The sequence below is a fragment of the Garra rufa genome, chromosome 17, assembly GCF_049309525.1.
Source record: "Garra rufa chromosome 17, GarRuf1.0, whole genome shotgun sequence".
NCBI classification, from domain to species: domain Eukaryota; kingdom Metazoa; phylum Chordata; class Actinopteri; order Cypriniformes; family Cyprinidae; genus Garra; species Garra rufa.
This window is the reverse complement of record NC_133377.1, coordinates 35,700,258-35,713,519: the sequence shown is the minus strand read 5'-3', so window position 1 is coordinate 35,713,519 and position 13,262 is coordinate 35,700,258. Positions and strand designations below refer to the sequence as shown.

Genomic DNA, 13,262 nt, shown 5'->3' with positions numbered 1-13,262 from the left:
AACTTCCAAAATGCAGTTTAAATGCAGTTTCAAAGGGCTCTAAACGATCACAGATGAGAAAGAAGGGCCTTATCTAGCGAAATGATCGGTTATTTTCTAAAACCATCATTTAGAACCCTTTGAAGCTGCATTTTGAAAGTTCAAACTCGTGGGCACCATAGAAGTCCATTATATGGAGAGAAATCCTGAAATGTTTTACTCAAGAACATAATTTCCTTACGACTGAGGAAAGAAAGACATGAACATCTTGGATGACAAGGGGATGAATACATTATCTGTAAATTCTTGTTCTGAAAGTGAATTATTCCTTTAACTAACATTGATAAGCACATACACAAATGTATATCTCTCAAGCATATCTAATTGTGAATTTGCCCTTAGGCCGCAGTTTCTCAGTGTTTTTCCTAATGAACTAGTTTTCTGGGTAATTATGCAAAGCTACAGTAGTTGACATCTGATCAGTAAATGTTTGATCCTGAGGTCCACGATTGCTTCCAGAGGAGTTAATGTTTCCATGCTGCTGTTTTCTTATCACAGTTATGCAAGTCTCAACAATAGACTATAAATTCATGCCCTGAAAACAGCAGCCTACAACAATAATTTGGACACACTTGCTAAATGATTGGTTACACTTTGGGATCAAAATGAAAAACTGACAGAAAACAGAAAACTGACGTCAGTTTCTGGGGAAATCTCATATCTGTAAATCTTGTCTTAGCCTCTGTCTACTTAGGAGACAATCATAAAGCTGATGTCACTAGATAAAGATCTAGTAACCAATGCTGACCACAGTTATGGTCATGATATGCAATATAATCAGCCGTGTACCATCTTTGACCTTAATGTTCCTGTGGGCTATGTTAATATTTTATAAGGAAATACAAAATTAGTGAATACAAATACATTTCACTGTTTAAATAAACTATTGTTTACTAAGCCTGTCAGCATTGCACTAAATGCTTCAGCCTGTCGTTCAACAAGAACAGACAGAGAAACGTGTTTTGGGTAAGTCTCTAGATTTGGCAGAACTGGGTCAGCCTGTTGTGAGACAAGACTGACAGATTCGAAATGAAACACTTGTGTGTTGCTAAACATACCTTGTGAGATCACATCTATGGAACCTGAAGAGTTGAACAACTTTGAGATTCAAAGAAACACATACTGCAGTTTGAGAAGAACCCAAGAAAAGTTAAAATTATAACAGAATTAATGAACATCAAGAGTCTTAAACATCTAAAATCTGAACAAACTGACCTGTTTTCTTCAACTACTAAACTATTAGCATTATTTTAAATATCGGAGATTATAAAATTGAGACTCCAAAGCATCCCATCTTGTGCAGATGTTACTTAATAAATGAAAACAAAGGAAGAAAAACAAGATAGATCTTATTCTTTTCTTTATATTCCACAGTGATAACACTATTGAAAAAATACAGTTTATAAATATAATTCTGGCTGATCATCTGCGAATCCAATCTGCTCTTCTTTACCAACAAACTAAAATTGTGGCAGTCAGTCCTTTTCAAAACATTGCAGTATCAACTACTTACTCAAGGATCAAATTGTTAATAAAATTCTTAAACTATTTCTAATAACATTTCATTGAAAAGAAAAAGAGTAAGCAGCTTTATTAGGGTCATTTTGTGGCAGCAAATAATTGTTCACTTATATAATCAAGACTAGATCTCCACATTTACACTGAACAATTCAATCAAACTGCACAATGTAAAATCAACTAATAATTATTGCAGCTTGCAGATTGTGGCTTTGAAGGGAAAGGATGAAAACACATTGTCCTTAGGTTTCTGTCCAGGGCTTCTTCAGCCTCAAAAGCCTCTGAAGAATTTAGTAAACACTGAGAAATCATCCTGCATGTCAGTTGAGGGGTTCAACCCACCTGAAAGGTGCAGAAAATACAAATGGGAAAACATTGATATTTTAAAATGCATGTATAAAAAAAGTATTTTACCTATAACCCATGAAAGATTAATGTTATTTAAAAAATCAACATGGTTTTATACATATTTTGGACTATAGGTGGGGGCCATTATTTCAATGATGTAAAATGTTTGCAATCGGTGAGCTACTGGCAGTACTTGTTGCTATTTTTACTGCAACACAACTCGGGAAAAAAAATACTGATATGATGCCACATTGTGCGGCTTTTGGTTGTAATTTTCAGTTGAAGGCCAACAAGAGAAGCAATGCTTCATTGATTTCTTAGCGAGAAGAGGAGAAAACAATGGGAAGATGCCTGTGGATGAATAACATTTCTTAAAGACCTGCGTCTTTGTTCTCTCCACTTTAGCCCTGATGCCACTGAGGCTTTTAGTAAACCATAGCTGCTAAAAGAGCTTACAACTGGCAGAGACAAGAAACACTAGATGCCATCCTGGCAGATTGTAAACATGCCAAAGCTTGTCATGTGACCGCAGCCACTGAATCTGAGTTTCTCAGCACAGATTTCACTGAAAATCCAGGGGCATTTAAACTCCTTGTGGAAAAAAAATTAAATAATCGATGGAATGCCTACATTTATATCTATTGCCACTTATAAGCTCTTTCAGTAGCTGTGGTTATCGTATCTGTATTTTATTTTCCAAATTGTGCTATGGTAAAAATAGCAACAGGTAGCGCCAGTAGCTAACCAATAGTCCAAAATATGTATAAAACGATGTGGATTTTAAACATAACGTTAATCTTTCATGGATTTACTACTACATATTTCAGTAAGACATTGTTATGCCATATTAAGCCATACAGTTAAAAGTTTTTTAAAAACCACTAACCTGGCATGAGAGGACCAGACTGATTTTGCGGGCCATCTCGGCCACCTGGACCGGAGATGGTCACTGTAGTCTCCTCATTACCTTCACCATCTCTGACTGTTCGCCTTTCTTCTACAGTCTACACACACATACATACAATCTGTATTATTGTAATTAAAAACTAGTATTTCCTAGACTTTTTAGGTTGTTAGTGTGATATATTTTGAGTGTTGCTCTAAAATCACACAGAATCACTCACTCCATCTGGTCTGACCACCTTGGTGACGCTGACAGACTTAAAAGTTGACCTTATCTTTGGCTGTGAAGGCGCTGGAGACAAGATTTGATCCAGCCCACCTGAAGACACCTGTGAGTCCAGATCTGAGGGTGGAACCAAAAGACAAAAGGTCTGGATGAATTATACAAATATATGTATTACTCTAAAGAATAAGCACTAGTATCTAATGAATAAGTACTAGTATCTACAGTGGCGGCTGGTGCTAAAAAATTTTAGGGGGGCGCACACAAAATGAATCACACTGTTAATACAGGCTTTATTATCAGTAAAGTAATCATTAAACATTTGTAATCATCCCAAAAAATATTAGCCATTTATATTAATGTGATTCAGAGATAAAGGCCATAATACTAATGTTATCCACACGAGGGAGCCACAGGATAAATCTCAAAGACAGAGAAAATAAATTGATTTGTAATAAAACATTGCATATAAATTAATTTTCATACAGTTATATATAGTCCAATATAATAAGTAATTATAATGCTATTGACAATATATTTGTATGTCCAATTAAAGAAGGAACACTATATTATATATATCTATTTTAATATTGTGTTTATAATAATACTAACATAAACACTCACAATTTACTTGAAAAAAGACATCTACATAAACCCTTGCTTGTACACCGACGATTGAGTTAAACTGCATTGTTACAGTTAACGTTACTTTCTGTGTAGTTGCCCACAAAGCTTCGGTGACAGGACTTTGAAATAACAAACAATGAAAACAATAAAAGGCATGACTTACATCGCATCTAGCAAGCAAACTCTATCCAAGCTCCATGATTCGTATGTTTATTTTGTTTATTTTTTCTTCATTTGAATGGCTTGTGAAAGATAAAAACAAATTTACTTTCATCTCGGAAAAGATATTGCACATATTTGACAGTCGAGAACGGTCCAATCACATGAGGACAAAATATATAAAAACAAGATTGATTGGCTAAGATCTTAAGTGGGAGGGTCTGGGGCGCAGTGCTCTGCGCCCCGAGGACAATCTGAAACAAGCCAATCAGAGCTCAGCCTCAAGTCACATGCGTTTCAAATATTTACAGACCTAATAGACACCCATTTGGCCGGCGTCCCGCATACACAAACAAACGAAAAACAGTTTAGATTTTTTTTTATTTTTAACAGGTGCTAACATAACTAACAGTCGAATAGTATGTCAAAATAATGCAATTTCGTAATTATTTTGCAATATGTATTAAACTTATTTTTAACATATTAATAGTCTTCTTCCTTGGCTAACTTGAGGGGGGGCGGCACCCCAGCGCCCCCTATGGACCAGCCGCCACTGAGTATCTAATAAATAAGAACTAGTCTCTTTTAAAAAGGTACTAGTACCTAAAGAATAAGTACTAGTATCTATTAAATAAGTACTAGTATCTAATGAATAAGTAATAGTATCTAAAAAATAAGCACTAATATCTAATGAATAAATACTAGTATCTTATAAAAAGGTACTAGTACCTATAGAATAAGCACTAGTATCTAATGACTAAGTACTAGTATCTATTAAATAAGTACTAGTATCTAATGAATAAATACTAGTATCTTATAAAAAGGTACTAGTACCTAAAGAATAAGTACTAGTATCTACTGAATAAGTACTAGTATCTAAAGAATCAGCACTAGTAGCTAATAAATAAATACTAGTACTTTACGGAAAAGCTACTAGTACCTAAAAAATAAGTACTAGTAGCATGAAAATTGACTAGTAGATTAAATGTTAAAACGGCTTGCCATAGTGTACTTGTATCTATTGAATAAATAGTCGTAGCTAACCAGCAAGTACTAGGATGTAACAAATAAGTACTAGTATCTTTTAAAAAGGTAATAGTACCTAAAAAAAATAAACATTAGTAGCCAATAAGTACTAGTACTTAATGGAAAAGATACTAGTACCTAATCAATAAGTACTAGTATCAAATAAATAAGAACTAGTATCTAATGTACTAGTACTCTCTACTACTCTCTCTCAAAAAGGTACTAGCACCTAAAATATAAATATTAGTAGCTAATGAATAATTACTAGTACTTAATGGAAAAGATATTAGTATCTAAAAAAAGTACTTGTAGCATGAAAATAGATACTAATATGGTTTATAGTTTAAATGTTAAAACGGCTTGCCATATAGAGTCTGAATTGTCAGCACAAAAATCATAGAAAAAAAAATAACCCACAAATTTTGCCTTTTTTTATATATATATTAACAACTTTTCATAAAGGCTGAAATTTCATACTGCAGTGTTCCGTCTTTCTTTTATTTGATTCTTTTAGTTAATTTTCAAATGGCTGGATATCTACTAATTTGTTAATATTTCTTGATCTCTTTAAAGCTTACAAAGATTTGTTTGCTGAACTGTTTAGCTGTCTGTACTTACCTTTAAATCAGAAAAAATAAAGCAAAATACATTACCTCCATCTTCTTTTTTCTCTCCCTCTTTTGGTTTTAATAGGCCATCTTTCCAAAGATCATGAAACTAAAAACAAAATGAAGACAATTAGGTGACAACCCAGCATGAATAAAGACTCCAAAACCACTGAATCGCTTTGGGTCACCTTTGAGAAGGGTCTCCACTGAGGAAAGGAGCTGCTGGGATGTTGTGGAGAAGAGGAATCCCTGTCCTTTGGTGCCCCAGAAGGGGGAGGGAGGGCTGGTGTATAGGGTGAACTGTCAGGAGACTTCAACATGAAATCTCTAATCGAGTTACTACTTCCTGCCCGACCCCTGCCTTTCTCTGCTCCTTCCCGAGAAGGTGGAGCTTCTATTGATGGAGCACCTGTTGGGCAGGAGACAAGCAGAAGTTAGTACCATATATTTAAAATTGAAGAAATACTTTATATTAAAAAAATCATTGCAGAACAGAGCAATCAAATGTACCTCTGTGTCCAAAGCCATGGCGCTCATCAAAGTGGCCTAGACCAGCAAAGATCTCCTCCATGTCTCTGAAGATCTGACCGAACAGCTGAGGCTCTTCAAAGCGCATGCCACCGGGCCCGAAACTGAAACCAAATCTGAAGGCATCATCAAACGGGCCCCGACGGGTGTTAAAGTCATCATGGTGAAATCCACCATCACCGTCCTCATCCTCATCATCATCTTCAAGAATCATCCCATCGAAGAAGGGGTCCCTGATTATAACAGCATCAAATTAGTAAATTGCTCTGAACCTATAAGTTTAACCTTAAGTGACAGGTAACATATCTTTAGATATGATTAAGATTTTTTTTTTTTAAATGCCTACTTGCAAGTAAACTACATACTAGATGCTTTTAACTACACTACCAGTCGAAAGTTTTTATATATATCTTCTGCTCACCAAGCCTGTATTTATTTTATCCAAAGTACAGCAAAAAAAGTAAAATTTTGAAATATTTTTACCATTTAAAAGAATTGTTTTCTATTTGAATACATTTTAAATTGTCATTTATTCTTGTGATCAAAGGTAAATTTTCACATTTTCAGCGCCCTTCAGATATCATTCTAATATGCTGATTTGCTTTTCAAGAAACATTTTTTATTATTAGCAAGATTTAAGAAAGATTTTTTTTAAATGATAGAAATTAATGCTTTTATCTAGCAAGAATGCTTTAAATTAATCAAAAGTGATTTTAAAGACATTTATAATGTTACAATATAATCTTTCCATTTCAGATAAATGCCGTTTCTGAACTTTCTGAAAGAAAACTAAAAAAAAAAAAAATCTACTCAGCTGTTTACATGAACATAATAATAATAAATATTTTTGAGCAGCAAATAAGTATATTAGAATGATTTCTGAAGGATTGTGTGACTGAAGTAATGATGCTAAAAAGTCAGCTTTGAAATCACAGAAATAAATTAGATTTTTAAAATATATTCAAATAGAAAACAGTTATTTTAAATACTACAAATATTTCAAAAGTGTACTGTTTTTGCTGTACTTTGGATCAAATAAATGCAGGCTTGGTGAGCAGTAGAGATTAAAAAACATTTTCTAGAATAATAATCATCAAAACTATAATAATGAATACATTATCAGGTTTATTTTAACGTTTTGAGGACCAGCCAATGTTATTTATGCCCTGAAGTTTCAAAGTAAAACTGAAAGAGACTGTGTACTATTTTCCATATGGCCTCACGTATTAACAATATGTTGATGATTCTGGGGAATAAAACTACACAATGCATTATCACATTTATAACTGTACTGACAAATGAGAATTCTTTAAAATATCAAAATACTCAAAAATACAAAAAAATATATACATATACGGTTACGGTTACAAAACATTCACCAAGCATTTACTTTCAGTGACACCAAGCCAGAAACCTCCACAAAAACAAAATGAAGAGAAATATTTCGAAGCATGTAAGTTTACAACACTATACATACTTATATAATGCATCGATTACATTCAAGATTAACTCTTACATTAAAGTGTTATTAAGTCTTAACAGCTGCTGCTGTCAGAGGACACTTTAAACTGTTGGACAGACTCACCTGCGGCCATCACCATGATAATGACCACCGGGAACCCCGAAAAACCCACGAAATAGATCAAACACGCTCATTTAAGGACGCAGTATCCAGTGACCCTTCACAAACGCTACCATAACACAAACAGTTGCGTCAGGAAGGACAGTGAGGAAACCTACGAGATCTTTCCAGGTGCTTCCGGAAAACCCCTTCAAAATAAAAGTCCGTCGCGTTTGCAATCATGATTGACAAAATAAATGACAAGATGTGGAATACAGTTTTAACTTGCATTTTAAATACAGGCAGTTTTATCAAAATGAGAATTTTGAGGAATTTACTTCAAGGGTTAACATGGTGCTCCAAATTAAATATATAAAGATATCTCTAAAACGATAGAGGTTGCACTTATGTCGCGGTTTGGTCAGGTAGTTTATGATGTAAACATCATTGGCTGCGATTCCATAACAGGTTTGCGCAAAACTTTGGCGCTATTTTATGACGGCGTTTCCATTTACCGATGTTATGCGACCAAAACTGAACTTTTTCCTCTCACGATAATTCGTGGCAAGGAATTTTGGCTATATTAAATCGAATGTGACCTGTAAATGCAAAAAGCTGGTGTGCGAAATATTTTTCGAATTGCCTGAAAAACCACCTCACGTCAGCGTAAAAACTTTTTTGCGATATATGCGACTTTTTGCGCAATTGATGCGTTTCCAGTTTAAAGGGTAATGGAAATGCAGCTAGTGCTTGCTTGGTTAATGTACTACTGAAAAAAAAACTAGGCGCGTTCAATTAAAGATTTGCACAAAACTTTGGCGCTATTTATTAAATATCGATTTAAAAGTATTGCAAAACGACGGCGTTTCCATTAACCAATGTTATGAGAATTCAAAAGTCAAGGCAATTAATTTTTGGTGGGACTTTGGCTATATTAAATTGAATGTGACCTGTAAATACAAAAAAAAAAAAAAAAAAAAAAAAAAAAAACATTTCCATTGCTGTTTTGCGAAATATTTCTTATTCGAATTGCCTGAAAAACCACCTCATGCAAGCCTTAAAATTGTTTTGCAATTTATGGGAGTTTTCACGCAATTTACGCATTTCCATTGGGCGTACTTTTAATTCACAATTTAAATTTGTGCAATTTAAAGGGTAATGGAAATGCAGCTATTGCTTGCTTGGTTAATGTACTACTGAATACATTAGGCACGTTTCCAAAACAGATTAGCGCAAAACTTGTTATATTTTATAAATGATTAAAAAGCATTGCAAAATCACAGCGTTTCCATTAACCGATGTTACGCGACTAAAACTGAATTTTTTCCTCTCGCGTTAAGTCATGACAACAGATTTTTGTGATTTTGGCTATATTTAATCAATGGTGAATGTGTAAATGCGAAAAAAAAACAAAAACGTTTCCATTGTTTTGCGAAATTGTTTTCAAATTGCCTGAAAAACCACCTCATGCATGTGAGCATAAAAACTTTTTTGCGATATATAGGAGTTTTTGTACAATTGACGCGTTTCCATTAGGCATATTTTCAACTCGCAATTAAAATGTGCAATTTAAGGGGAAAAGGAAATGCAGCTATTGTTATGCTAATTTATGCCGTCTAAACCGCGCGGGGAAAAAATGTGTGGAAGCTGCTAAATCATAAGAAGAGGACTTGGTGAGCAGGAAAGGACACAATATTTTGACAAATTGTGACATTAATAGGTGGTAAAGATGCATACGAGCAGTATATTAAGATATTAGCCAATATTTCACCTACCTGACCGGAGACAAGAAAAAAAAAACGTTGTCAAGATTCTAGCTCTGAAAATCCTGGATCAGTTCGGTCAACCACAAGTGCCTTTCGTTCCTCCATTTTTTTTTGCACTCTCCTCCGTTATTTGTTATAACTTTTGGCAGTCTATAGTACTAGATTTTTTCAAAACATAACAATAACTAGGCCTTTTCAGCAGCAATAATCAGCAAAATTTGAGAGTTTCATTCAGTTCAGTGGCATCGTTTACATTCAGTACCGCCAATATGGCAGATTAATGATGCATCGTGAAAACACTATTTGTACACTTCACAAAAGCATGGTAACAGGATGTGCTCATTTAAAGGAGTAGTTCACTTTCAGAACAAATTTACAGATAATGTACTCACCCCATTGTCATCCAAGATGTTCTTGTCTTAAGTTGTAAAGAAATGTTTTTTTTGAGGAAAACACTTTAGGCATGTAGTGGACTTCTATGGTGCCCCCGAGTTTGAACTTCCAAAATGCAGTTTAAATGCAGCTTCAAAGGGCTCCAAATCTAGCGAAACGATCAGTTATCTTTTAAAAACATTTACATTTTATATACTTTTTGAGCTCTACAGAGTACACACAGAGCTAGACAAGACAAGTATTTGAGCTCAAAAAGTTTTTTTGAAAATAACCGATCGTTTCACTAGATAAGGCCCTTCTTCCTCGGCTGTGATCGTTTAGAGCCATTTGAAGCTGCATTTTGGAAGTTTAAACTCAGAGGCACCATAAAACTCCATTATATGGAGAGAAACCCTGAAATGTTTCTCAAAAAACAATTTCCTTACAACTGAAGAAAGAAAGACATGAACATCTTGGATGACAAGGGGCTGAGTACATTATCTGTAAATTTCTGTTCTGAAAGTGAACTACTCCTTTAAGACCAACTACTGACAAATCTCGAGTTCTCACATTTTTTTGACTCTTAAATAGAGTTGTAAATTAATGTTAAAAAAAGTTGAAATGAAATGTTCCCTAACAATTTACTAGAATAAGGTCCAGTGGTAAAGCCTTTATACATTTTTAAAATTCCTGAGAAAAATCAGCAGACACACAGAGCTAAATTTGCTTGAGATTAAATTAATTGCTCCACCATGGCAGTTTAGGTATGTAAAAGGTTGTTTAAACAAATTGTTTCATTAAAAGGCAAACAGCTTGATTGCAAAGTTTGGCATACACAATATTTACAAGCTATTCATAGAGGACTAAATGTGTTACAAGCCATTTAATTCAAATCCCCAATTAAAACTTTTAATTACTTTAGCAAGACAATGAGTCCAAACAGTTTTATGTAAAACAATAATTTGACATGTTGAAAAGGCTTTTTTTTTTAAACAATGAATCAAATAATCCATAAACATTCCATTATAAAACGATGCCAATCTTTTGTTGGGTTTAAAAGAACTGGGCTATTTTTGTTGACTGCAAAGCAACATTTATGAGGCCTAAAACAAAGACAAATGTGACCCTGGACCACAAAACCAGTCTTAAGTCGCTGGGGTATATTTGTAGCAATAGCCAAAAATACATTGTATGGTTCAAAATGATTGATTTTTATTTTATGCCAAAAATCATTAGGAAATTAAGTAAAGATCATGTTCCATGAAGATTTTTTGTAAAATTCATACTATAAATATCAAAAAGTAATTTTTGATTAGTAATATGCATTGTTAAGAACTTAATTTGGAGATCTTTAAAGGTGATTTTCTCAGTATTTTGATTTTTTTGCACCCTCAGATTCCAGATCTTCAAATAGATGCATCTCGGCCAAATGTTGTCCTATCCTAACAAACCATATATCAACAGAAAGCTTATTTATTGAGCTTTCAAGTGATGTATACATCTCAGTTTTGTAAAATTTAACCTTATGACTGGTTTTGTGGTCCAGGGTCACAAATAAGCAGATTCAGTTAAAAGGCACACAAACATAGTTTTCTTAAAAAAGACATTCACATCCAAAAATGATGAAAATGTCTTTTTCTTGTTTATTTACTTAATATTTATATATATTTTTTTACAAAATAAAAAACATTATGAAACAAAAAAAATGCTAACAAGTCTGTGTGTAAGGATTCGAGGGGAGGGAGAAAAGAAGCCATCAAACAAACATATACTACAGTACTTGTGTTTTTATATATATATATGTACAAGACAAGTTTATCCATTTAAATCTTTTTAAAACGCACAGTACAAAAAGAAAGTCACTGACAAAAGAAAAAAAGAGAAGAAAAAAAAATACCCAAAGTACAATTCTGTCCATCAGCACTTTCCTAATAATCATATTACTAAAAGAATATATTTGGGGACAGAAGGTGGCGCATTTCAGGGGGAGAATTACTGCAGGTATGACAGAAGGACAAAGGCTGTGAGGGGAAACAAAAATATATAAGGGTGGCCGAAGAAAACGGTAACCTCAATCCCATCGCAAATGAAAAACTTCACGCTTATGGCAAAACGCAGAGGTCAAAAATAACGCCTTAACATAATCCAGTCTCCCTGCTGTAGGAAGGGTGGTTAAAGACAAAAAAAAAATATCAGTATGCAAAAAATAATAATCTAAAGTATAAGGTGACCAGTGCACTTCTCACATCCGGAGAGTACAATAAGGCTCCAATAAAGAAATTAAAAGGAATACACATTGAAGCCTATCCTGTAAGTACAACATTCATACACTGGCCACCCTGACGATGCAATTCATTCATTCACACGCAAAATAACCCCAAACGCACACACATGCACATACACGCGCAGTACAGATCCTAAGCCTGTGAACTCACCTATACATTTATTTTTTTTTTCATATATCTATTTAGATTTGGTAAAAAATAAACTTCACAACTGCACTAGCCGATTTAGAGTGATATCTTCTTTTCCCAAAATAAAATTTGGTAAAAACTCATTGCAGTGGGAGAAACAGAGGAGGTGCATGTACATTTTGGATTGCAGGTGCTGGTCAAGCAAGAAGCAGAAAGGAAATAAATGGTGAGGAAAAAACAAAACGGCCCTCTCTCCCTCTAACAAACCTCTCTTTTTCATTTTAACCATTAGTAAAAAGAAAAAGAAGAGGGGAAAAAACTAAACATTTGTCCTTTTAGAAAACAGATCTATGTTACATATGCCAGAAAAAGAAAAGAAAAGGGTTTGGGGCTTTTTATGTATTCTGAACACAATACAAACTCCAAATACTCAATACTCCAATCATGAAGGCCTAAGAAACTATCCATATATTCGCGAGATCACGCTCCCCGTTAAGACTTCTCCCCCCGTGCCCCTTCTTCAAGCGGCGCTTTACAGTGCTATATCTCTCTCGGGACACCAGTGGAATGGGGTTGGTACTGCAGGGTGACCGTGCAGAGAGAGAGGAGAGGGAGCGCCACGGAGGACAGAGAAAAGGGGGAGATATCTGGGGAGAAAGGAAAGGTTCCACTAATCCAGCCTTTGGAACACCAGACGGGGCAGAGCTGGGTATTAATTGCCTCCCCAGTTGTAGCTGTTGTATCCCGACTTGTTGATCTGTGACTTCTGTTGAATGGAGGCGTTCTGACTGCGCTGTCCAGAGCCACTCTGAGAGAAGAAATAATTGAAATGTGAATAACCTAGATAAAATATTTCACATATACACACACACACACACACACACACACATATATACATATATATATAGATATATATATAAATAAAATATTGCACATTTACATTAAGCTTTGTGGAAGGGGAAAATAACAATTTTAAACTAAGTAAATCTTAAAACCACAAGTCAATTAAACACGACAACTTTTGTGGTTTTAAAATTAGGTAAATTTTAAAACCACAAGTAATCTAAATCAAACATAATATTTGATCATATAAAATAAGCTTTGATTTGGAAGATGAAATATAATACTTACATTTTATTAAAAATATTTTAAAAAGATTTTTTTTTATTT

General features: G+C 34.2%; 1 protein-coding gene across 1 annotated transcript; it reads right to left on the bottom strand.

Moving 5' to 3' along the window:
• Positions 1-1,382: 1,382 nt before the first annotated feature.
• hax1 (HCLS1 associated protein X-1) lies at positions 1,383-7,723 on the bottom strand. Its single transcript, XM_073822170.1, has 7 exons — positions 7,565-7,723; positions 5,962-6,212; positions 5,640-5,860; positions 5,497-5,560; positions 3,030-3,151; positions 2,792-2,909; positions 1,383-1,899 (listed from the first exon to the last, which is right to left on the bottom strand). Exons 1-7 carry the CDS (start codon positions 7,633-7,635, stop codon positions 1,829-1,831), a joined length of 918 nt encoding a protein of 305 aa, XP_073678271.1. The 5' UTR covers positions 7,636-7,723; the 3' UTR covers positions 1,383-1,828.
• Between the last annotated feature and the right edge of the window lie 5,539 nt (positions 7,724-13,262).

Bases quoted from the DNA above. Each gene is read 5' to 3' on its own strand.
- hax1 (XM_073822170.1), bottom strand. From the start codon at position 7,635: ATGAGCGTGTTTGATCTATTTCGTGGGTTTTTCGGGGTTCCCGGTGGT. The intron at 5,861-5,961 runs GTACATTTGATT...CCTGCCCAACAG, and splicing joins CCATGGCTTTGGACACAGAG to GTGCTCCATCAATAGAAGCT. The intron at 3,152-5,496 runs GTAATGTATTTT...TTCCACCCTCAG, and splicing joins AGAGAAAAAAGAAGATGGAG to ATCTGGACTCACAGGTGTCT.